Source organism: Urocitellus parryii, chromosome 12, assembly GCF_045843805.1.
Source record: "Urocitellus parryii isolate mUroPar1 chromosome 12, mUroPar1.hap1, whole genome shotgun sequence".
Classification (NCBI taxonomy): domain Eukaryota; kingdom Metazoa; phylum Chordata; class Mammalia; order Rodentia; family Sciuridae; genus Urocitellus; species Urocitellus parryii.
This window is the reverse complement of record NC_135542.1, coordinates 5623713-5647527: the sequence shown is the minus strand read 5'-3', so window position 1 is coordinate 5647527 and position 23815 is coordinate 5623713. Positions and strand designations below refer to the sequence as shown.

The window sequence follows — 23815 nt, the reverse complement described above, 5'->3', positions numbered from 1 at the left end:
CACTGCGCTGGGCCCGGACACTCTCTTTCAAACGGTGCCCTCCCTTCTTAGAATCCCTCACCTTCTTCTTCCTCTGACATTTGAGGGGTGCACTTAGCCTACTGTTGAGAGTTCATGTACATATCTGGGGACTCCCTCCTCCTGTGAGTGAACCCCGGGAAGGAGAGGCGGTCCTTCTTCCATCAATTCAGGAGACATCTAGCAAATATTCACTGGGCAAACAGTCTACCAATGTGCCCGGATAGCTGCCAAGTGAGTAAGTGGCACATCTAAGAGCAAAGTGTCTTGTCTTCTCCTCGACGTTTTCTCTTTTCATCTTTTCCTTTAGTTATTTTCTAAGAGATAAGAAAGTTGGGGGTCTCAGGGTTCTTGGGCAAAAATTCTAAACTCGCTGGAGCACCTGTCTTCCTCCTCTCGGGCTGTTGTAACAAAATTCCAAGCACTGGGTGGGCAGGTGTGGTGTCTGGGGATGGCCACTCCCTGTGCGTAGACGGCTCTTTTGCTTTGCCCTCAGGTGGGAGGAGAGGTGAGAGGTCTTTCTGGGATCTCTCTCTTTTTTAAAAAATGTCATTGTATAATATTCATTAACATTTTATTTAAAAAGAACAAACATGTTAGTCTTCAAGTAATTTCTAAATTTGACTCTACATCATAATTAATAGAGCTGCGTTTCTCAAAAGGAGACTCTTCACTCTACGTGAAATCAGTGGAACCATGGGGTTTTTGTATTGTTTTAAGTTTTCTCCTGATGTCATTTCACACCTTCTTGTCTGTCTAGATAAGAGTTAGTAGAGGTCCTTCTGTTGGATCCCTGCATCCTGTCTAGAAAATGAGGTAGACAGGGAAGTCTTCCTTAATCTTGGGCAACCACATCCATCTACCCAGCTATTTTGTAGGAATCAGTGGTTTCAATGATCAAAAGAGGACTGAACTGAGATGTGTTTATCTATCTTCTTTCTTTCTTTTTATTAACTTTGTATATGTTTATTTTTTTTTATTTCTTACATCCATGACAATAGTGGAATGCATTACATTCATAATTATCCATTCACAGCACAATTTTTCATAACCCTGTTTATAAAGTATCTTCATGCCAAATTCTGCCATTATACATGAGCTCTCTTATTATTATTATTTTTTTTTGCATTACAATTCTTTTTTTAAATTTTATTTTTCAGTTTTCGGTGGACACAACATCTTTATTTTATTTTTATGTAGTGCTGAGGATTGAACCTAGTGCCCCGCGCATGCCATGCGAGTGTGCGTGTTACCGATTGAGCCACATCCACAGCCCAAGAGAGAGAAATTTTTTTTTAATATTTATTTTTTAGTTATCGGCGGACACAACATCTTTTGTTTGTATGTGGTGCTGAGTGCATTACAATTCTTAATACATCTTTATACCACAATTTATCGTATCTCTGATGATATATAAGGTATATGTTGACACCAAATTCACGTCTTCATCCATGTATTTTGTATAGTGATGAGGGTCTCCTTCCACCATCCTTGTTATTCCCCTTCTCCCTCCCTTTCCCTCCCACCCTTATTCCCTATCTAGAGGTGATCTTCCTCCCATGCTCTCCCTTCCTACCCTACTTTGAGTCACCCCACTTTACATCAGAGAAGACACTGGGCATTTGTTTTTTGGGATTGGCTGACTGCACTTAGCATAATCTTCTCCAAGGCCATCCATTTCTTTCTGGGCTCTCTTTTACAAAATCTCTACTCCCACCAGGAGGCCTCCCCCCTCATGACCAGGCCTCACTTTCTGATCCCATCACTGTGTGGGAGGGGGTGACACAGCATTCAGACCACCGTGGCCCCTGTGTCAGATGCTGGGCTTACACGGGGATGGATGGAGATTTGAGTCTCACCACTGGGGAAAGGGCCAGGAGACGGAGGAGGTGAGGAACAGATTAGATAGCTGTGCCTGGATGCTCAACCCTGTGCACCTCCTCCTGGCTCTGGCACAGGGGAGCTGGAGGGTGCCATATTGGTAGTGACCATATGTGTTGTTCTTAACAGAAGTCACTGTGTTTGTCAAAAGACTCAGAAGAAAGACATACCTTTCCAACATGGCAAAGGTAGGTTGCAGCAAGGAGACGGGAGGAACAAAGTGGGTTCCTGAAGGGCCAAGAGAAGGCTGCAAGTCTCCCCTAAGAGCAGTGGTTGCTGCCTGTTCCACCCACTTCCATCTGCCCCTGGGTAGAGCCCATGGGAGGGCCTTGCTGGCCTTGGCTGGGGAGGCCTGGGGTCCTGTCCTGCTCAGCTAGAAGCCCACCTTCTTTCCCTCCTTGGAAAGCTCCATTGGCCTCGGCTCTCTCGGCACAGGAGAGAAAACAGGTCAGCATTGGAAAGGTGCAGGAGGGAGGCCATGCAGGTACTGCCCCAAGCCAGATGGTGTCAGAAGCCAAAGGGCATCGCAGCAGACCCTGGGACCCACCAACCGACATACAGACCCCTTCACCCCTGTGCATGGCCCTATGCATGGCCCTTCACCCCTGTGCATCTGGGCTGCCAGGTTCCTCAGCCTTCTCATGGGAGTTGGGGGTGACCATGTAGCTTCCGTGCTGGAGGAAGGGATGAAGAGAAGATGACATTGTCAGCATTCATGTCTGCAGGTTTCAACCCAGAATTGAAAGCATGCGAAGGCTTACCATGGTTATATCTGTTCTTAACACAAACAGACTTTTTTTCCTTGTCATTCTTCCCTAAACGATTCAGTATAACAACTATTTATGTAGCATTGACAATGTACTAGCCATTACAAGTCATCTAGAGAGGACTTAAGGCCTATGGGAGAAGGTACGCAGGTTATATGCAAAGAGATTTGAGTGTCCATGATTTTGGTATCCATGGGAGTCCTGGCATCCAGCCCTGTGGACACCCCGAGGTGATGCCGAAATGCCACATCTGGCACATGGGCCACTTAGGAATCTGTTCTGAAATCCCCTGGACAGCGGATCGGGACAGAGCGTGGGGACTGTTACTCAAGTCAGTGTCAGCTCCAGAGGAGCTCAGGAGGTCTTCCGCCGAGTTGTCCCCACCCTTCCAGCTCCAAGCTCCCCCTAGACTCTGAGTTGGTGGAGGTTGTTACCCACTTAATCCCTCAGGGCTGTCCTGTTCTGCAGCACTTTTATATCATGAGCTGGTCTCTCTGGCAGTGACTCAGCAGCAGGTTGAGGCTCTCCCCACCCTTCCCACCTACCATTTTCCTCTTTAGAGTAGCTTGGGCTTGTTGCATGGGGAGCAAAGAGTAAGAAACAGAAGAGCAGCCGTGCCCTTCGAGCCCTGGGCACCTGCCCCATGCCTTCCAAATGCTGATTTCCAGCAAGGCACTTCTAGAACGTGTGAAATTTGAATATTTGAAGTGTCACTTAAGTGTAAATGGAAAATACCCCGATTCACTTTTCTTTCTCCTCCTCAAAAATAAAATCTTGATAATGTGGATGGTGGCGGGGCGGGCGGGGCGGGGGCCGGGGCTGGCAGTCATACAAAAGTAAAATTGCACAACTAAGTATTTCACTGCCCTGTTTTCCTTAGACCATGAGAATGGTATTGAAAAATAACAGGAGAGTCAGCATCTTGAAGTCAGATCTACATGCTATTGTCAATCAAGGCGCTTTGGATATTTCTAAGAAAGCCCTGGCAAGTGACCCAAGCCATGCAGAGGAGCTGGAGAGCCACACAGAAATGAAATGTAATCTCTCTCCTTGGTTTCTTTATTGGAGCTTTGAGTGTATATTTGGGGATAGCCTGACCATCACTCTGATTTTCTTAATGTAGGTAGAATGCTCTTGGCTCTTGGCTGTGCTCATTTCCTTTAAGGGGTGAGGAACACCCCAGGGATCACCCCACAGCTCTGCGCTTCCAGAACCTCCCCAAGTGTCAAATGGGGCAAAATATATGTTTGCTGAGTGACTAGACAAGGATTGAATATTGATATTGTCCCTTGACAATATTCCTTTCCAGACTATCCTCTTTAGGAAAAAAAAAAATCTTAATTTCTGCATCTATCTTGTACATGCATATAGATTCAAATGTCTCTCTACCCTGTCTGAACTGGATTGAGTTAACTCTGTTTCCCACCAGATTCTGCTGTCACCCCTGTTAGTAGCACTCAATATCATTTTTAATGAGGTATAGTTTAGTAATGGTGCATTTTATCATATTGAACTGGTTTATAAGAGTGATACGAACGAAGCATGTGGATATTCTTGCCATTTATTTTCTGACAATTATTTTTTAAGAAAAAAAAAATCTCCTTTCTATAAAGAGCTCGGACTACTGGTCAATTTATTATGTTACATTTCTTGGGGACAAATGTAGTGATAGAAGGGACCCTCCAGACTCGAGGGTTCCTGGAGAAGTTTGGGGGGAGGCTGCACTATGGTTCTGACCCCGTCTCTAGATTACGGGGTCAGGAGCCAATCTCTAGGCCTTCAGATGACAGTTGCCAGGAGGGTATATGGGTGCCAGGCTCCCCTGTTTGTGCCCTCCCAGGAGCTCCCTGCCAGGGTGCCCTAGCTGCCCCTCCCTCAATGGCGTAACCCCTTCCTGATACACTCAGCTCTAGAGAAATTTAGCTGCCTGCCTAGTCCTGTGGCTCTTTCAGGGGTCAACTACATCTTGTTCATCTTGGGCCAACCAGCTGGGACACGGTAGCATTTCATAACCAGTTGTTGTCTTGATCACATTAAAGTACCACCTGGAAGTTATTCCACCCTCTGTCTTTGACCTTGAAGCAGGGCTGACCTTGGTAAGGTTGTACCAGTTGTATTGAATGTATGCATGTTGTTGACAAATAGCCTCTGCCATCCTCCCACAGGATGGGTCTCCTGACCCTTGTGTGTCCCTTTCCCCTATTGTCCTAGCTGTCCCAAATCTCAGGTCCCCCTGGGGATCCCCCTTCCTTCCAGCCTGACATCAGAAAGGTTAATGTCTAACCCAGCAGGCTTCAGAGCTCTGGACAGCAGTTCTGTAAGAGCCCCAAAGGTTTCCTCCTAAGACACTGTCTACCCCAGAAATCCCAGGTGGTCAGCTAAACCCTGTTTCCTACCCAGGGAGCCCCAGAAGGGCATGAGGTGGCCAGGTGCCTGCCAGGCTGGCCTTCCCGGGGATCTGGTGCTCCTGTTGGCATCTTATGTCCTTCAAAGAGCATGCAGAACTGGGCCAGAAGGCAACACACAGACTCTGGTACCTGGCAGGCACATGCTTCCAAGGTGAGAGGAACCTTAACCAAGCTGAGCCAGGGCCACACCCACCTACTGGATTTTCTAAACTGCTGGATGGGCATTGGTGCTCAGAGAGGTGGGAAGGCCAAAAGCTGTACTTCCTGCTGTCTGTGCAGGTGGAGGACTTCCCACTGGCTCCTGCAGGCTCCACCTGATTGAGTGCATAACCCCAGGCCAGGTGCTGGGCTTTGATGTTCCCCATCCCAAAAATGACATTCATAAACTAGCCTCTTTGTGAAAATGTCAAGGACAGGTGAGGTCATGTCTGCGTGGTGCAGTGAGCTCATCTGAAGACAGGGCGGTGTAATTACCAGGTGGAGTCATTGTTTCAAAACATTGCTTTCCATTTCAACAAGTGGCAGAATGTGGGGACTAGATGAGGTGACAAACCCAGCCTTAGAACTTGTCCTTTGTATTTTGAATGAGTGTGAGGCCCTGGGGAAATCCCTTTGAACTGTATTCCTCCAACCCTCAGGTTACCTAGGGCACCGGTGCCTACAAAGTCCTGCAGGGTTGAGAGCAATCTTTTTGATTCTTTTTAGGTTTAAGCTGTTTAATTTCTTTGCTGGGAACATCAACAGATCTCAGTGTATTCCTGAATTGTCTGTCTTCAAATCTCCAAGCCTTTGTCTTCCAGGTACAAAACTGTGTGTGTGTGTGTGTGTGTGTGTGTGTGTGTGTGTGTGTGTTTAACAAGAACAAAGAAGGTATGCGTTGATTGTTCTGACTAAATTATAATCTCCAGTGCCCATTACCTGACCACATGACTCCCAACTGGATGACCACAGAGGGTGACAAATCCAGCCTCAGAGCTCATCCTTTGTGTTCCAAATGAGTGCAAGGCCTTTGAAGTATTGTCCATACCCAGGGGGTATGAGAAACAGGTTCTCCAGCTATCAGCCAAAATGTGTGGTGTGGCAAAAGTGTTAGTGTAGAGAAGTGGCCTTACACTGCTTTGGCAAAGCCAAGTTGGGGGTGGGAGGCACATCACATGTGTGTGTATGCCTGTGTGTATGTGAGCTTATGTTTGGGTGAGCATGCATGTGGTGGGGTACACGTGTACATAAGTGCAGCTTATAAGTGGGTGAATGTGTGTACATGTGTGTGCGCATGCGTGTTTGGGAAAGTGTGTGTGCACATGTAGGTGAGTGGGCCAGCACATGCACCCAGGGGTACTGTGTGGAGACTGCAATGGTACCGTGTGGGAAGAACAGGTTTGTCTGAGTGTTTTGGAGACATGCCCACTAGACTGTCTAACTTGATTTCAAAAGCTCAGAGAAGGGGTGGGGGTGTAGCTCAGTGGCAGAGCACTTGCCTAACATGCATGAAACCCTAGGTTCAGGCTAGGGTTGTGGCTCAGCAGTAGAGCACTCACCTAGCACATGTGAGGTGCTGGGTTCAAGCCTCAGCACCACAGAAAAATAAGTAAATAAACAAAGATATTATGTCCAACTGCAACTAAAAAAAAAAAAAAAGAAAAAGAAAAAAAAATTTTTTTAAAATAAAGAAACCCTAGGTCCAATCCCCTGTACCACACACACACACACACACAAAGAGCAAAAATCTCTCTAGGATGAGTTGGTTGTGGCTGTGGGTGGCTTTGGTCCTTCTGATCAGCCTGCCTCTTGGCAGTCACTTCAGTAGGGTCAGTAAGGTTTGCCAGTCAGCCTTGAAGAGCTGAGAATGTCGTGAGAGAAGCCACGGCACCTTGCTTCAGGGGCCCCCAGAAGGTAGGGGAGCCCAGGGCTATGAGCTAAAACTTAGATGCAAGCAGGGCAGCCCAAGGGACCCCAGCCTCTTGTGACACCATGCTCCCCAGAGCTCGGATGACAGGGAAAGCCTTAAAGAGGGACCTGAATTGGGAGGTGAAGGTGTTACCCTGCAGAGAGCTGAGTCTGCTAGTTGCCTGATGTCAACCAATTGGCGAAGGGGCAAGGCAGACATAGAGAAAGAGCTTTAGTAGAAGCAGCGAGCTGATGAGAAGGTGGAGAGCCATCATCCTGAGGACCGTGGAGCTAAAAACTGCAAGCAAAGAGCTGCACAGGACATTGAAGGAAGTGTATTTTCAACCACAGACAGGGGTGGGGTGTACTAGGGTGATCATTCATCGTGTAGTGTCCATTTCTTTGACACATTCTGATGTTATCTTGAGGCCACCAGATGTCCTGGATCCTGTAAATCTAGAGAAAGATGACTGATTAGGAGGTCTTATGACCCATGTTTCTCTTTTCCTTCTTCCTGGAATAGCTGAATCTAGCAGTTAATATCTTGGTCATTTAGGTGAGGCTTTCCTTTAGAATCTAGACTGCTGGGCAAAGAGAAAGAAAAGAAAAGAAAGTTTGCAAAGACAATGCACAAAGGACAGATTAACCCCTTAGCAGCTTTAAAGGGTCATAGGATTAAAATTAACTGAGAGGAGCCAGGCGCTGTAGCACATGCCTGTAATCCCAGAGGCTCGAGAGGCTGAGGCAGGAGGATCATGAGTTCAAAGTCGGTCTCAGCAATTTAGCAAGGCACTTAGCAACTCAGCAAGACCCTAATAAAGTATTTTAACAGGGCCGGGGATGTGGCTCAGGGGTTAAGCACCCTGGGTTCAATCCAGTACCAAAAAAAAAAAAAAAAAAAAGTTAACTGAGAGGGAGGCAAGGCATCCCGGAGAAAGAAGCCACCAACAAAAGGGGCATACAGGAAAGAAAGAACACAGACCACAGTGGAGCGCAAGACTGGGGCCTTGGGGACCAGAAGGAAGGGTTGAACATTCTCTTTTAAGTCTCTGGCTACATTGCTGTCACTCCCTGTCCTACCCCATCTGACCTTGTGCCTGTGACTTCTCAGTCAAGGAGTTCACCAAGACCTCAGGGCACTTTGGGCTTTTCAGTCTCCTAGCAAGCTCCTCAGGACTGAGGTAGAAAGCCCTCTCCGACCCTCAGCAGGTATCCGTTTCCATTCTTCGCCTCTTAAAAACCATCGTTGCAGATCTCGCCTGGTGTTATTCGTCCTTGTTGGTCTTAGGCAAAGCTTGTTGTAACAGCCACGAGATGTCCAGGGTTGCCTTGCTACTGTGAAAGGCTTATGCCTCATCACTGTTCCTTATTTTAGGGACTGACTCAGCCTCCCACTTGAGCCCGGCTGAGCCCACTGACATTGTGAATACCAGTGCTGCCTCAAAGCAGCCTAAAAGTCTTCTCCTACATCGTCAACCGTCTGACACTACACACGTCTCAATCCACCGTGGCGTCGGCAGCCTCCACCAATGAGGCGTGTTAGAAAAATGGTGTTCGTGTGGCAGTATGCCTTTGAAGGACTTGTTTTTATAAAATAGCTTGTCTGGTAAACACTCACAGACGATTGTCAATAAAACACTCAGACTGTTAAAATGCAGACCCTGGGGCTTGTCAGAAATGACAAATGGTTTCAATTGTTAGCAATCTGGCAGCACGCAAGCAGAGGGAAATGGCCCAGTTTTTTGTGTGTTTTCCAGTGTTCTCATCTCCTGCAGCTGGGGCCCAAGTACAGTTTCTCAAAGAAGGAGCAAGAAGTGCCGACTGGGTGGTGGCGACGGGAAGAAGGCTCAGTGGGGTTTATGGCTGATGCCCAAACATTTGTGCAGAGAGAAGTCCAATTGCCCAGAGCTCCTTTCCTGGTTGCTTTCAGAACCGATCCTTGTGGTTTTTATAGTTTCATTGTCTCTCAAACTACCCCTAATTTCCACTCCCACCCCTGTGGATCACCAGGGGGAGGAGTTCCTCTTGAGCCCCATTTCAGATGGTGAGAAACACCCTGCTATTGAAGGGTATTCACATCTGCCCAAAGTTCAGGGCAGCCCTTTGGTGTGTCAGGGGCATTGGATGGGGGCAGAAGGGAAGAAAACTAGTGATGAGACAGGGTCTTTTGTCGTTTCTTGCCATCTTCCCTCTCTTCTTCAAAGACTGGTTGCCAGCCAGTAGGTGGTCCACTTGGGCTTTGGTTAAGACTTTGAAGAGGCTTTAGGGCATTCATAGAACACATGCCCAGGACTCCAGGCTGTGCAGATCACCTCAAGCATGGCCCGAGACTGCTGTCAATCTAGGCAGAGAGAATTTCTTAGTCTTTATGTAGCAACATCTCATCGATACCCAGGTTAGGGCTACTCAGGCCATCAGATGACCTTGACTCCACGGAATGCAGGAGTAGGGGCTTTCCAGTCCTGAGAATGTTTACACAGTGCAGTGACCCGCTCTGTCTTCCTAAGTAAGCATCCTTACTTTTCATTATTATGTGATTCTGTGTCCCCTTTTTTCAATCAGACATGATATGCAAAGGGCTAGTCAAAACAGCCGCCAGTCTTCTCGGTGAAGATTGTGTAGACTTTTTTTTTTTTTTTTTAGTATTTATTTTTTAGTTCTCGGCGGACACAACATCTTTGTTGGTATGTGGTGCTGAGGATCGAACCCGGGCCGCACGCATGCCAGGCGAGCGCTACCGCTTGAGCCACATCCCCAGCCCCGATTGTGTAGACTTTCAATAAGTCTACCCCATGGTGCTTCTCTGTGGCACTTGATAAAATAAAACCTGTAGACAAAATGAATTTAATAGTTTACTTGAACAAAGGAAAAGTCACGGACTGGGTAACCCTTAGAACTAGAAGAGGTTTCAGGGAGGACAATGAGGACAGCGTTTGCAAATGAGAAAAGAATGAAAAAGGCAGACATAAGCAACTAAAAGCAATTGATCAAAATTTCAAAGTGACTTACTTTCTTTGTCAAGGTCAAAGCAGAGGGCATTTCCTTGTTGTGGTGAGGGAAAACTCTCCTGTTTTCTCTCTGCCTTTTATTCTCAGAAGATCAAATAAACAGCTTAGTTTCAGCTCGGTGACTTAGCACTGTTGCCAGTGGGCTGAGGGTTCTTTTCCTCTATTCAGATAGAAATCAGGACTAGGCCAAGTGCAGCTCCCTTGGAGGATAGCAGCTCTGAGCTGCGCCTGCCAGCAGCTTTCAGCTCTTAGCATTGGTGGTTTTCCCCACTGCTCTCCTGGCAGCCAGAGCCAGCAGCTCTCCGTCCCTCCCTGCTGTCTCCTGGCTGTTAGCTGCCTTCAGTGCTACCAGCCCGGACAGCAGCCTCAGTTTTACAAGCTGTTTGTGCAACTATTTCAGCCTGCTTTACTGAGAAGAAATCACAAATAGCCAAAATATGACATCCAGAGAGGGTTTATTAGGAGTTATGCTGTAGCGTAAGGGGAAGCCGCACACAAACTATTCCAGTGAGGGTAAGGGAAAAGGCGGGCTCACACATGCACAGTGTCCTGCCAGCAGGTTTCAGACTTTCTGCTCAGTCATGGGCAGGGGAGGCCTATTAAGCAGGTTCTCACCACTGTAACCAAAAGATCGGACAAGAGAAACTTAGAGGAGGAAACGTTGATTTGGGGCACATGGTTTCAGAGACTCAGTCCCTGGTTGATCGGGTCCATTGCTCTGGGCCAAAGGTTTGGGGCAGAACATCAGGGCAGCAATGTGTGGTGGAGGAAAGCTGCTCAACTCAAGGCCCAGAAGCAAAGAGAGAAGGAGAGGGAAAAGGGAGGGGGAGAGGCAGAGAGGGGGAGGGGGAAAGAGAGAGAGAAAGGGGGAGGGGACCAGGGGCAAAATATAATTCCCAAGGGCACCCTCCCCAGGGACCTATGTCCTCCAGCCACAACCCTCCTGCCTACAGTTACTATCCCATAATCCATTTAAATTATTAGCTTTCAGCTCTCATAGTCCAATCATCCTGCTTTGAACAGTGCCCAACAGGAACTTTTTGATGGGGCACCTCCTATCCAAACCATAACAGGAGAGCTCCTCACACACCATATTGGGAACAGCTAAAGTGTCTGGAGCATCCAGACAGGCTACGGGATGGAGTCATCTGGGAGGGAACCAGATGACTTGCCACAACCGAAGCAAGATATCTCCAAGTGGCCTCATCTGATGCAGCCTCAGCCAGCCATGCAGCGGACTGCGGCCCCCGTAGTTTCTAAAGATGGAATAATAAAAAGAACTTCTTGGGGAGTCCTGGGCCCTTTTCTTCTATCTCAGAACTTTAGCGTGAGTGATTCCCTTCTGTTTAGGTCTCTTGGAGCCCCGTGCAGGTGTTTAATCCATAAACTTAATCCAACATTTATCTGATCTCTATTTTTAAAAAATTTTGGAGATTGTTAAAAAAAAAAAAATAGGCCAATTTTCCAGGCCCCTGCTTCTGTCTACTTACTTCAAAGGGTTCTGTCCTGGAAACATGTCTGTGGAGATGAAGAGAGACCTGAAAAAGCCCCACCCCTCAGTTCTCTTATCATTCTGTCTTCCTCGTGTCCTTTGGCCTTTTAAAAATGTCTGTGCATGACAAACTTGTGCATTTAAAAAAAATAGGCCACTCTTCATGACTTTGTTTTTTCCTCTCACAAAAATAGTCAAGCAGAAGCAAAGAAGAGTTTATAAAACTGGCCGCCAGCTTCCAGTTACGATGGAATTTCCTTCTCACTGCTGTGAGCAAAGCCATGACCCTCTGCCACAAAGAGAGTTTTGGTAAGTGAGAGAATGCAAAAAAAAAAAAAAATATATTTGGGGTTCTACCTTTTTAAAATGTTATTTTGGGTCTAGGAGAACAGCACAGTGTTAGGCACTGGCCTGACATATGCAAGACCCTGAGTGTGATCTCTGCCAACACACACACTCACACACACACACACACACACACACATAATGAAAATTTTACTTAGTGTAAGTATTGTGAATGTTGCTGTGTAGAACCTATTCATCTTCTTTTAACTTTTTAAAATTTAACAAGCATCACAGATAAGGAAAACCATACAAAACCACAGTCATCTTTTTATTAATGGCAAAGAGATAGTCCATCAGATGGATTGGGCTTCACTTTCTCATTCCATGATAGTTCGACCTGTAGAAGGCTACCCTGTTTTTTTACATTATGAACATTTTTTTTAAGAAAACATGGAGACACAACAGACAAAGGGGGGGAAACATGGGTTCTTTGGAGCATTCGTATTTAACTTCAGGAAATAGCAATTGGTAAAGTTGCCATTGTACGCAGATGGTAGGAAGAGTGAAGTCATTTTGCAGATTTGCTAATTCATGATTGATCTTCCTCTATTGAAGGAAGTCATGTCTTTGACAAAGATGCTCATAAAGGGGGTTATAGGAAGGGAATATATATATATATATTTTTGCTGCTTCCATTCAACAGATATTTTGATTTCCCTACAATGTCCCAGGTACCTTCCTGGGCACTTGAATATACAGCAGTGGAAAGACAAAGTCCCCGCCTTTGTTAAGTTTCCACAATAATCAGGGCAGGTCGTCTGTTTCCCAGAGCCAGATGTTCTCTGGGCCAGTAGGAGCAAGGAGAAGGCAAGCCCTCTCTCAGGTCCGTTTTGCAAACACCCTGAGAAATCACCCTGGAGCTCTTTTGAGGGTTATTGGTGTAAGCAGCCACATAGGTGACATCCATTTATAATCAGCTCCTCCCCTCTAGTGAGGTCCACATTGACTCTGCTTTACGCTGACGCTCTTCCAGAGCAACATGAGAGAGCAGAGTTCATATGCAGTCACAAAATGAAATCCAGCCTGTGGTTGGCTTTGCTTTTCCCAGTCTACCTTGCCTGAACCTCCATATGCATCAAAAAATATTTGCACCAGTAATTTTCCCTCTTCCTCTTTCACAATGTGAGAAACATGCTGACCTGCCCAAATCCAGAGAACGGATTCAGGGACATAAGGTACAGGGAAAGCCAAATGTTACTGAAGGTCTTGCAAGATCAGGTGTCTGGGTGAGCAGGCACACCCAGAGCAGCTGCAATCAGCGTTTCATCCCTTACTGAACTAGGTCCCTCCCTCGGTTCCTCACTGGTTGTGTACTGTGGCATGCACAAGATTCCTGAAGGCCGCCTAGGTTTTACGATCTCCTGTTGAAACCAGGGTTTTTGAGATGAGACCAGATTCCCTGCTTCTCAAATTCTCTTCTGGGTTCCTGACTCACAAATTTGAAGAATAAAACCCACAGACAATAATGGAAGGGAAGGATAAACAGTAGGATTTAGTTTCAGTTTTAACCCTTCCTTCCGGTGACTCCCCCCTGGGTTCACACCCACCTTCCAGTGTCCCTTCTCTTTGGAACAAGGGAGTTGGCTGGCGTGTTCCCACAGGTGGTGAACCTCAAGGTCTTCTACATTTGATCGAGGCCTTGATGGTGCCCATTAATATTTCTAGGGGCTAGCCTCCTGATGTGGTTTTAATAAGACCTTATTTGGGGTCTATTACCATCGCCTGACCATTATTTGTCCTTATCTACTGTTGGGTCATTTACAAAATGTTCTTTTGTGGTATGAGGATTGCAGATTCAAAGTCAGCCTCAGCAATTTAGTGAGGCCTTCAGCAACTTAGCAAGACCCTGTCCCCAAATAAAAAAGGGCTGGGGATGTAGCTCAGCAGTTAAGTGTTGCTGGGTTTCAACCCAGTATCAAAAAAGAAGAAAAGAAGTGTACCTTTAGTGTCTCCATCTCCCTTTGTTCTCTTGTGGCAGGAAGCCTTTTGGGGGTGAGTGCATTTTGCACATAGCGGTTCTGACTTTTTCAGTTACTATTTCTTAAAAGGGAGATTTTTATCTTGGTTAGTTAGGCCGATGCCTTCCCCTGCCTCCTGTTTGTATTGTATGAGTTAACTGTGACAACCATTCTGCTTCATTTTCTCTCTGGCTGCTTTTCTTATGTCCCCAGTACATTTACATTTAAAGCCAAATACCATATTTTGAAAATGAACCACCAGACTTTCTGTTTCTCACAACAAGGTTAAATAGGCTAGGCCTGTAGGTCAGGTTTATGGCAGACCAAGGCATCCCATCTCAGAGGATGTATCTCTCATCCCAGATCCATCAAGGAATAACAAACGTGTAGTGGGGGAAAATCTTGAAAGCTTTGAAATGGACTAAAGTATCACTTGAGATGTGGACAAAAGTCTTTGAAAAGATTGAGTACAGCCTTCTGGGCTGTCTGGAACCTGTCCACCTCCCATTGTCTGTGAGCAAATTATAGCAAACTGATAGCCATGCAAATGATTCCCATTCACAGATATGGCAAACTACTCATGTCAGGTGGTTGCAATTGATTGGGCCCCTGGGGACAGTTCTGATTTGCATCTATTTGTAAATTAATGTCACCGTTCTCCACTGCCTCTGTATGTTTAGTACTTTGAATTCTCCTTTGAACCAATTGCACCATCTGCCTCATTCCTTCATTTATTAACAAGTTAAATAAAATTGTGTAGGAGTCACAGTTTTATCTTCATGTAAAAATGATCTTTTAACAATTGCAGTAAGTGGGATATCTCCCACTGTTTCTCAGGCAAACATTAAGGACATCTTCTTTCTCCAAGAACAAAGGGACACCTTCAGCTCTGGGAACAGCATCCCGTCTCCCTGTAGGGTTCACTTTTCTCCCAGCTCCCACCAGATGTATTTACAGTTCTCTCTGTGGCTTAGGCTGTTCTGCAAGGATTCCCTGGGCACGGATTGCTTGCTGTGAGAGTAGTGAACTCCCTCACCCTGCCATTCCCTCACCTCTCCTCCCCCTCCGCTCCCGCTGAGCAAGGCTGATCACGTGCACAAGAGTTAAAAGCCCCCAGAAAAGTTGTTAGTTTCACAGTGATTTATTTATGCCTCTCTGTCTGTCTGTCATCTCTCCAATGTATTCATTTCTGTTTTTTTTTTTTTAAATGTAGGCTCCTGGCATCTGTTTCATCTGCTGCTTTTGGAATATGTGATTCACATACTTCAGTCGTACCTAGAAGAAGAAGAGGAAGAGGAGGACATGGGGAATCTCATCCTGCCAGACGACCAGCCTCTCATCCAGCCAGTCGAGGCCCTTTTCCATCCTCTAGATGCTCCACCAACTCAGGAGTGTGCAAGCCCCAGTGCAGAGCCACACTGGGTGACCCTGGAACACACCAGCCAGAGCCCCAGCCCCGAGGGCATGAGCAGCATAGTTCTCCGCGTCCTGGGCTTCCTGGTGGACACTGCCACAGGCAACAAGGTAGAGATGCTGAGACCCCCACCCCGACCCCAGACACACCCAGGGTTCTTCCATGGGAAAAAGAACTCTAAGGATCACGTGGTCCAAACCAGGCTGAAGGTATGGAATCGGCTTTGCTTGAGATCATTTTGCCCAGGATGGTTACAATAGCTTCTCTGTTGATTGCTGCTATGATTTTAGTTCCGTGATAGGTGCCTGGCCTGACGTTGTAAGCACGGTATGTCATTAACATGGATCAAACAAGCTTAGGTCTTTCCATAAGGTCAGATTTATTGAACGGCAACAAATTCACAGGCTACACCACTTTTATTAGTGGCAGTTACTGAAGACTTGTGGGTCACCTGTAGTCATAAGCGGGGCAGTCACAGGTTCTTTTATCCCAATCTTCATTTCTAATATCTGTAACACTCAAATCACACTCGCACTGCACAAATAGATGTATAAATATGTATGTCAGCAGAAAGCAGGGGTCCAAAACTCCAAACCTCGGTGCTTGTGTCCGGAGGAAAGAAAATTTAAAGTCAGACACCAAAAGCCGTGCCAAAGAACTTGGTTATCAGTGGAAGTGGAATGAAGGTAAAGTGAAAGCAAAGTAGGCTGAAGCAGAGAGCACTTCCCATCGGGCGAGAGTAGGGGTTAGTCCGTTAATTCTTTTATTTTGACGTATTTTCCAATGAGCTCTTTGGCTTCTGTGTGTTTTTTATAAATTAACTACCACCCGTAGCTTTCTTGTCCACTTTGGAAGTAGTTTAAAGAAGACCCTAAAGTGATTTAAAGGACACTTGTGACCTGGCCATGCATTTCACTGCTCATTGCTAGCTACTACTATATATATTTTCCAGAAAAGCTAAGGAAGGGTTAAGGCAGCCACAGGCGTTAAGAAGGCTGAACTGAGAGCAAAGGCAGAGAGCAGATATGAATGCAAAGATTAGGACCAGTGGGAGACATTTTTCATGAAGCAGAGCTGTCAAAGCACAAAAACTTATTCTAGGTCAAGGTCCAGACAGTGTCAGCTTGGAGTAGGACCCCTGTGACTGTCACAGGCAGGAGAAACCACACTCAGTGCTAAGGCCTGAGGTTCGTCTCAGTGGTGATTTTCCTGGGCAAGGTTCATGATGAGTGACCAGGTGAAAGGGTCGAGGTGCTGCCATGTGCAGTTTGGGGGTGCCCATCCTTTATGGGTCTCTAGTGAGTAGAGTGTCATTTGGTGGTCAGGTGTGTTCCAAAAGCCCACGGGTCTGGTTTTTCTGAAATGAGCTATATACACCCATGCTCTTATGTGCTTCTGATTAATCTGGTAAGTTCGTGGGTGGTCATTCTTATGAGCACAATTGATTTATTTATCAGTTTATGCCTATGATTTTGCCAGGCAGATGGTGGTCTTTTACTTGTACAAACAAGGTTTAGAGTCATTCTACCTCTGTACTTAAACTCAAAATGGAGTAGCTCATGGCAAACTACTGCTTTACAAAACAGAGTAACAGAGATTTAGGCTCAGCCTGAAAACTGCAGTTCTATACATCATGGAGTAACTCACAGAGAGAACACACAGCCTGCTCTCCACCCATGATGAAGTGTGGACCGTGTGGATGGCGAGCCTTCCATTCCTGGGCTCACTTGGCATGGCTAGAGTAACTGAGCATACGTCAAAAACCACTTAACTGAATGTTATGCACTGAAAATGCCACTTACATTCAACAAAAGGAAGGACTGAATAGAAATGAGTTTGAAAAGATTGAATTGTCATACATCTTAAAAGATTTAAAAATTAATTGCTCTTTAACACCTGCCTGATTTCAAGTCCCTCATGATTGCACACACTAGATCAGAGGAGAGGAGATCAGAAGCCCTGAGAAGAGTAGGATACAGGCCAGAGAGGTCAGAGATAAGCCCTTAAATGCCAGAAGAAGGGCCACACTAATGCAGGAAGCAACTGAATCTCCCGCCTTGAGGAGGAAAGAGTGAGATGGTTTTTTTTTTAAAAAAGGGTCACAGCAACGATTAGTAATGTTTTCTCAAATGTCTATACACATTGGATGTCAGCCACTCTTCATAGTCTTTGTTTTGTTTCCAATTCTCTCTTGAATTGATGACTTGTGCTTAGAAGAACGCCATTCGAATAATCAGGTGTACTCCCCTTGATGCAGGTTAGTAGTGTTCCTGGCCACGGTGGTGAATCATGGTCTCAAACTGTTCACACCCTATAGTCCTCAAAACAATCAGAACCTTCCACGAACCTTCCCTTTCTAAACCCTCATCTGAGTTCCCCAGAGTTCAGAGATCTCATACAAACTGTTTGAGAGCATGCTCCGATGAGACAGCAGGCTAGATTGGAATGATATGGACAGGAGCCCAAGACATGCTTCCTTCGGGTTTATACATTCTCTTCTGTCTGTACTTGGCCTTTCCTTTTTGACTTTGAGATAGTAAGTGCATCTATCTATCCAGCTGCGTTCAGTGCCCTCGGTGCAGTAGATTCAGACATTATTAATGGAATAAGTCTGGTGTGCTCACTGCTTGACGGGCGATATTCGGGGGGGGGGGGGGGGGGGGGTAAGTGCCTAGGGAGGAATCAGGTTCATACAAAGGCTGGCATCTTGAGAAACAGAGGAGCTATTGACCTTGAATTTCTGTCTTGGGGAACTCAGGGGAGGGAAAGCAGGGAGCAGGGCAGGAAGGCTCCTTGCTGAGCAGGATCTTTGTCAGGACCTTTGTCGACCAGGGGATGTGTCTTCTTTTTCCTTCTCTAGAACATGGCAATGGACCTCATCCTTCCGGGAGTAACCCCTGCAGTTCTCCTTAGACAGGCATTTCACTCTTCTGCAAGTGAAACTCACATGAATTTACATGCTCTGTGTTAGTTAAAGCATAGAACTAAAGACTAAGGAGGGGGACATCAAGATCACCCAGATGCTCTGGGTTCTGCCCATTTAAAGAAAGACCTAGCAGTTAATCATCTTCACTATTTAGGTGAGGCTTCTCTTTAAAATTCAGAATGCCAGGCCAAAGGGGGGCTGTAAGAGGAAACCTCTTGCAGAAGGGCAAAGGGAATAACTCTGCCGAGGGCATCTCCAGAGGAGCAGCCCATCCCCTCTGTGGGAGAGCGCGTGAAACAGGTTATCGTCATCGTGAAACGTCGGATAGCGAGATGCTGGCCCCAGTTTTGAAACCACAGTTTATGGAAGAAACTAAGTTCCCCATTTCACCAATTTCCTTCTGGGTTCTTGTCTTGCAAATTTGAAGAATAAAATCCACAGTCAATAATGAAAGGGAAGGGTAAACAGAATAGGATTTATTTAAGAGAGAGGAGATAGAACTCCCGCCAGGAGGGGGCCTGAGAGCAGGAAACCCATTTTGGAGTGCTAGTTCAGGGGTTTGTGTGGTTTCCTGGTATGAGCATGGATCAAATCTATGTTAAACAGGCATTGGATAAGTATGAAGGCTATTGGCTGTGTCCTTCCTTCCTGTGACTCCCCCCTGGGTTCACATCCACCTCCATTGTCCCTTCCCGTTGGGACCAGGGAGTTGGCTGGCGTGTTCCCACAGGTGAGCCTCATGGTCTTCTACATTTGATAGAGGCCTTGATGGTGCCCATTATATTTATTTCTAGTGGCTGGAGACCTGGTGTGGTCTCTGCCTTTGAATAAGACCTTAACTGGGGCCCATCACTTCTGATTGCTGACCGTGGACTATTCTTACCCAGTTCTTTGGATGATGTGTGGGTAGGAGCTGGGCCTCCTCCACACCATGGAGTGAGCTGATGTTACGGGGCTGTTGGTGGAAAGAGGTTCCACTCTCTGACAGGCCTGCTTGGCCGTGTTGTCCTTGGGAGAATGACTGTCCTTGCTCCCTGACTTTCTGGAAAACACACCCTGGCCTGGCAGCAGAGCCCGTCAAGGCTGGCCAGCAGCCAGCTCACCCAGGGCTACTTTGGAACTTTCCTTAGAGCCCCAACAGGACCAGCATTAGTGCCAGGCCACAGCATCCGGCTCCTAGGAAGTAGTTCTCTCCGCTCACTGATGGGGTGAGAGGACAGACTGTAGCATGGCCACCTGGCTTAGCTCCTAGAGAGGGGAACCTCTATCCAGGACAAGTGGGGTCCTCGGTGTATGCAATTCAGCACATGCCAAAGACACAGATCTATCGAGGAAAGCAGGTCCACATCCAAGGGCAAATGTGGGGATCTTGAGAGTGTGAAGCTGTTGGGGTGAGGCAAGGACTTCACGTTCAAGGGAATACAAGAGCCCCTTGATCTGGGGTGCTAATATTTATAGAGGGATAGTATCTAGGGGCTGGACTAGAGGTGGAGCCAGGGTGGAGTTACATGCGTTTGCGCCAGTTTTTCTAGCACTTGCCAATGGTCTTTATCATGTTATGTTTTATTTGCAAGGATGTGGGCCCAGGGTATGAACTTGCTCATAGTTTCTTGTTCTGCAGTTCCAATGGTGGTTCATGGGCACTACTGTTTTGAGATTCAGTATTTTTCTTTCTCTGTCTCCCCAAATTTCTAACTCAGCATGAAGATTTATTGAAGGAAAAAAAAATTCAGTGACCCTTGTTAAAGCATTGTAAAGAAGACGTTCTTCAGGGCCATCTCAATAGGTTCAGGGGCCACTGCGACAGGGTCTGGCAGTGGGGGAGAGAAATTGGTCCCCACTGGGAATACATCATGGGCAAGGAGGAACAGGGTGGGAATGAGTGGATGAAAATCTACTGAGAGGTAAAGCCTCAGAGGCAAGGGGGATTCTAGCTAAACCAGCTGAAAGGGTTCTTGCCGAAGACCAGTGATTGGGTTCAGAAATCACCTGGGGGACGTGGAGGATGAGGATCCTGATGGTCCATCAAGGGCGGGGATTCTTACTAATCTGACTTAGCGGACTGTTTGCTAAACCTGGACTTTACAAGGAAGTGTACAGATGGGCCTAGGAGAAGGTTCAGGGGCCTACTAAAGTTTGGCCAAGCAGAGAACCTCTGTTAATTTTACAGTCAGAAAGGTGACCAGCCACTGTTGGAAGTGGGTACAGAGCAGCCTCCTTAAACGCACCGTTTAGTCTCAGTGACATAGGCGCCACCACCCCCACTTCACAGATGGCATAACTGAGACTCGCGGAGGGGTTGAGTGATTGTTCTCAAGGTCTCTTAACTAATGATTGGGAGAGTAGGGATTCACACCATCACAAATCCCCTTCCAAGACTGTCTGACCCTCTCGGTATCCTCTCTCCCCCTAGAGAGCATTCTACCGTAGGCTGTGATTCCAAAATCAGTGACTTGGAAGTAAATTAAAAATATCTTCAAGTTTGATAAGTAGACAATTCTTGAACATAAATTCCTGGCTTGAAATTCTACCTCTTCCACTGAGTAGCTGAGGATCTTGGGCAATTTGCTTAATTCATGAGTATGATAACATCTAATTCCATAGAGCTGTCATGAGGTTGAAATATTTCACAAGTGTGAAATGCTCAGAAAATTCCTTGGAACCCAGTAAATACTGAATAATCAGTAGTCATCATCATTATCTTTGCAACAAAACCTCCCCATCTAAGCACCTTCTCTATCACTCTGCACCCAATCCCCTAGCTCTTCTGAAGTTCATTAGGGTGAGGTCTAACCTATGTTTTAATTGGTGGCAACAATAGTAAAGATATTAAATACTTAATTGAATTGCATAAAAAAGCAATACAAGCAGATGAATGATAGATAATCCAAGGTAATGTGCATTAGAGATTAATTAAACCCGCTTCTGTTCCTTCCTGCCTGCTGAATTAGCAATAATGACTTAAACAAGCTAACACCAAAAAGTTACGTTCATCTAATTTTCATTGTGTTCATTATTCAGCATTTGCTCTCATCGTCAACAAAAAAAGCATACCCCCTGTGTCCCATCTGTATTCATCTGCCATAAGTTAATGCCCCATTCGATGCACATCTGTGACAGCCTCATTCTCTGAACAATTTAGCGCTGCCCTGCACCTACAATAACAATTGGAGTCAGCATCCTAAATTACAACATCCATCTGCCACTCTTCCACATGCTAGCAGCATCTGAAATGATGCCAAGGTGTGTTTGAGAATATGCAAAAAATCATTTTAACAATATTAAATAAGAAACATTCTTTTAAAAGAACAAACTACATGGCTTTACTTAGGTCACATGTTCAATATCATGCTAAATGAAATAAGCCAATCTCCCCCCCGCCACCCCCCCGCAAATGAAGGCCAAATATTCTTTCTGATAGGCGGATGCTAAGGCATATTGGGGGTGGGGAAGAAGAATAGAAGTGCATTGGATTAAACAAAGGGGAATGGAGGGAAGGGATGGGGGATGGAAGTAGGAAAGACAGTAGAATGAATTGGCCATAACTTTTCTATGTTCATATATGCATACACAACCAGTGAAACTCCACATCATGGATCATGTGCAACCACAAGAATGGGATCCCAATTAGAATAAGTTATACTCCATGTATGCACAATGTGTCAAAATACACTTTGCTGTTGTGTATATCTAAAAAGATTAAAGCATAGCAATATATATATATATAAGAGAGAGAGAGAGAGAGAGTCCTGCCTAGGAAGAAAAACACCTTTTTCATTATATGGTGATGGTTATTGTTGAATTTGGAGAAAGAACAACATAGTTTCATAAATCTTGCATCTGACATTGTCTTATGCACACCTTTGTCAAAATGCATTAGCTTATAGCGTATGGGGGATTTATTGATGCAATTAGACCAAGAAAATACACTTCTGCTGGTTTTAAAGTATTCTATCCAAGGATTTGCAAGTCTTCAAAGTTCCCGTGGAGCTTAAGGGAAGGATGATGTATTATCCCCATTTCTCTGATGGGAAGACTTGCTCAGGCAGGTGGAATGAAAGCTGGCAGATGAGCGAAGTCAGAACCTCTAATTTGTTTGAGAGATTGACCCATCTGAGGGTCAGTTCAACCAATATCAGATGACCATTCTTCACAGGGTTCCCCCTTTCCGTCTTACAGTTGTATTTGACAGATCACGGAGGTGGGGGGTGTCTTTGTGGAACTTGAGTTCTTCATGTCAGCTCCAAGGACCGATGAGAAGGCAGGGATTGGTGTCCATCTGGAGGGCAGCCAGAGTGATGGGCACTTTAGCCACGTGGGACCCACGGTGCATTTCACAGGCTCCCTTCTGAGGCTCATAACTGATCCACGCTCTCTCGTGTCTAGAAAACAACAGTGTTGGGTTTTGCTCTCAAAGGATCTCAAGGACATTTCTCAAAACTTGTAGCTCCCCCTTGCATTCCCTTTTCCTAAAGGGAGTCCACATGCTTCCCATGCCCCCCACCCCCTTGCCTCATCTCCATATTGCGAGTTTTCCTGTGAAACTGGCACCAGACCTTGAGCATCCCCCTGAGAAATTAGAATCTCCCTTAGTAGGGTAAATGCACAAATTTCCTGGTTAGGTCCCTGATGAGGACAAGGATGTGGTAGACGAATTCAAATAGTGGTTCCTACCGCAGGAATGTTTATCTTTTCCTTTTGAACTTTCCTTCCTTGCAGCTCATCCAGGTATTGTTGGAAGACAAGGCTACCGAAAGCACTATCAAACTCAGCCTTCCTGTGGGACAAGAGGCCCTCATAACCCTCAAAGACGGACAAAAATTTGTGATTCATATATCAGATGTACCCCAGAGCTCTGATAATATTTATTTCAGAGAAAGCAATGCTAATATGCAAGATGCTTTATTTGAATAGGGCATGAGGAAACAGATTTGCATTCCTACAAATGTATTCTAATGCTTTTTTAATTGGTAAGAAAGAAAATTTTTATGTATATAATAGTTGTAGCATTTTGCGTTTATATGTATTTCAAGGAGTTGATTTTGATCAAACTATAAACTGATTTGGAGAATACTTTTTGCTTCCATTGCTTTTCTTTTGGGGTCTCTCCAAGTATTTCTATTCGGTGACTCAACAGAAGAGAAACCTGAGAAATCTTGTTGGGAGTAAGAAACAGTTAAGTCTCCAGAGAAAGATAAAAGTTTGAAGAGTACAAACTGGTACAAACAATAAAATACCAGTGGTAATATTTTTCTTCCCCTTAGTCCAGACCCAATTGAAACAGATTTTGTAGAAGATCCCTCAGGCATTGAGGCACAGAATGTAATAGTCCTGTTATGCTCACTCATTAAATGCTTTTGGTTCACCATCCCAGTTCTCTTAAAATGAGACAAGATTGGGGATGCAGAAACGTCTGCAACAAATGCCAACGTCCTTCCTGCTTTGAATCACTTTTCAGTTCTCTTTTTGAAGCAAGATCCTAAAAATGCTGAAATGTAGACTCCTTTCATTATTACACCAGATCCATTTTTATGTCACTGACTATGATATTTAAAAGGAATTTAAGAATTCACACTTAACATGATTTCTGGTAAAAAATGGAAAGCATATAGAATATTTTATTGATCTCATATTGCATAGGAAAAGAACTAAATGACATTTACACTCACATATGAAACGAATTAGATTTCCTACAAAATAAATTCCACTTC

At 45.5% G+C, this 23815-nt stretch overlaps 1 protein-coding gene across 1 annotated transcript in view; it reads left to right on the top strand.

Moving 5' to 3' along the window:
- Rfx8 (regulatory factor X8) overlaps positions 1-23018 on the top strand; it is a 70298-nt gene extending 47280 nt beyond the window's left edge. Inside the window, exons 10-15 of the mRNA XM_026408624.2 lie at positions 2029-2087; positions 3547-3703; positions 5780-5874; positions 11656-11770; positions 14978-15288; positions 22824-23018. Coding sequence (XP_026264409.2) covers positions 2029-2087; positions 3547-3703; positions 5780-5874; positions 11656-11770; positions 14978-15288; positions 22824-23018 — 932 coding nt within the window. The remainder of the gene's footprint in view (positions 1-2028; positions 2088-3546; positions 3704-5779; positions 5875-11655; positions 11771-14977; positions 15289-22823) is intronic.
- The last annotated feature ends 797 nt before the right edge of the window (positions 23019-23815 follow it).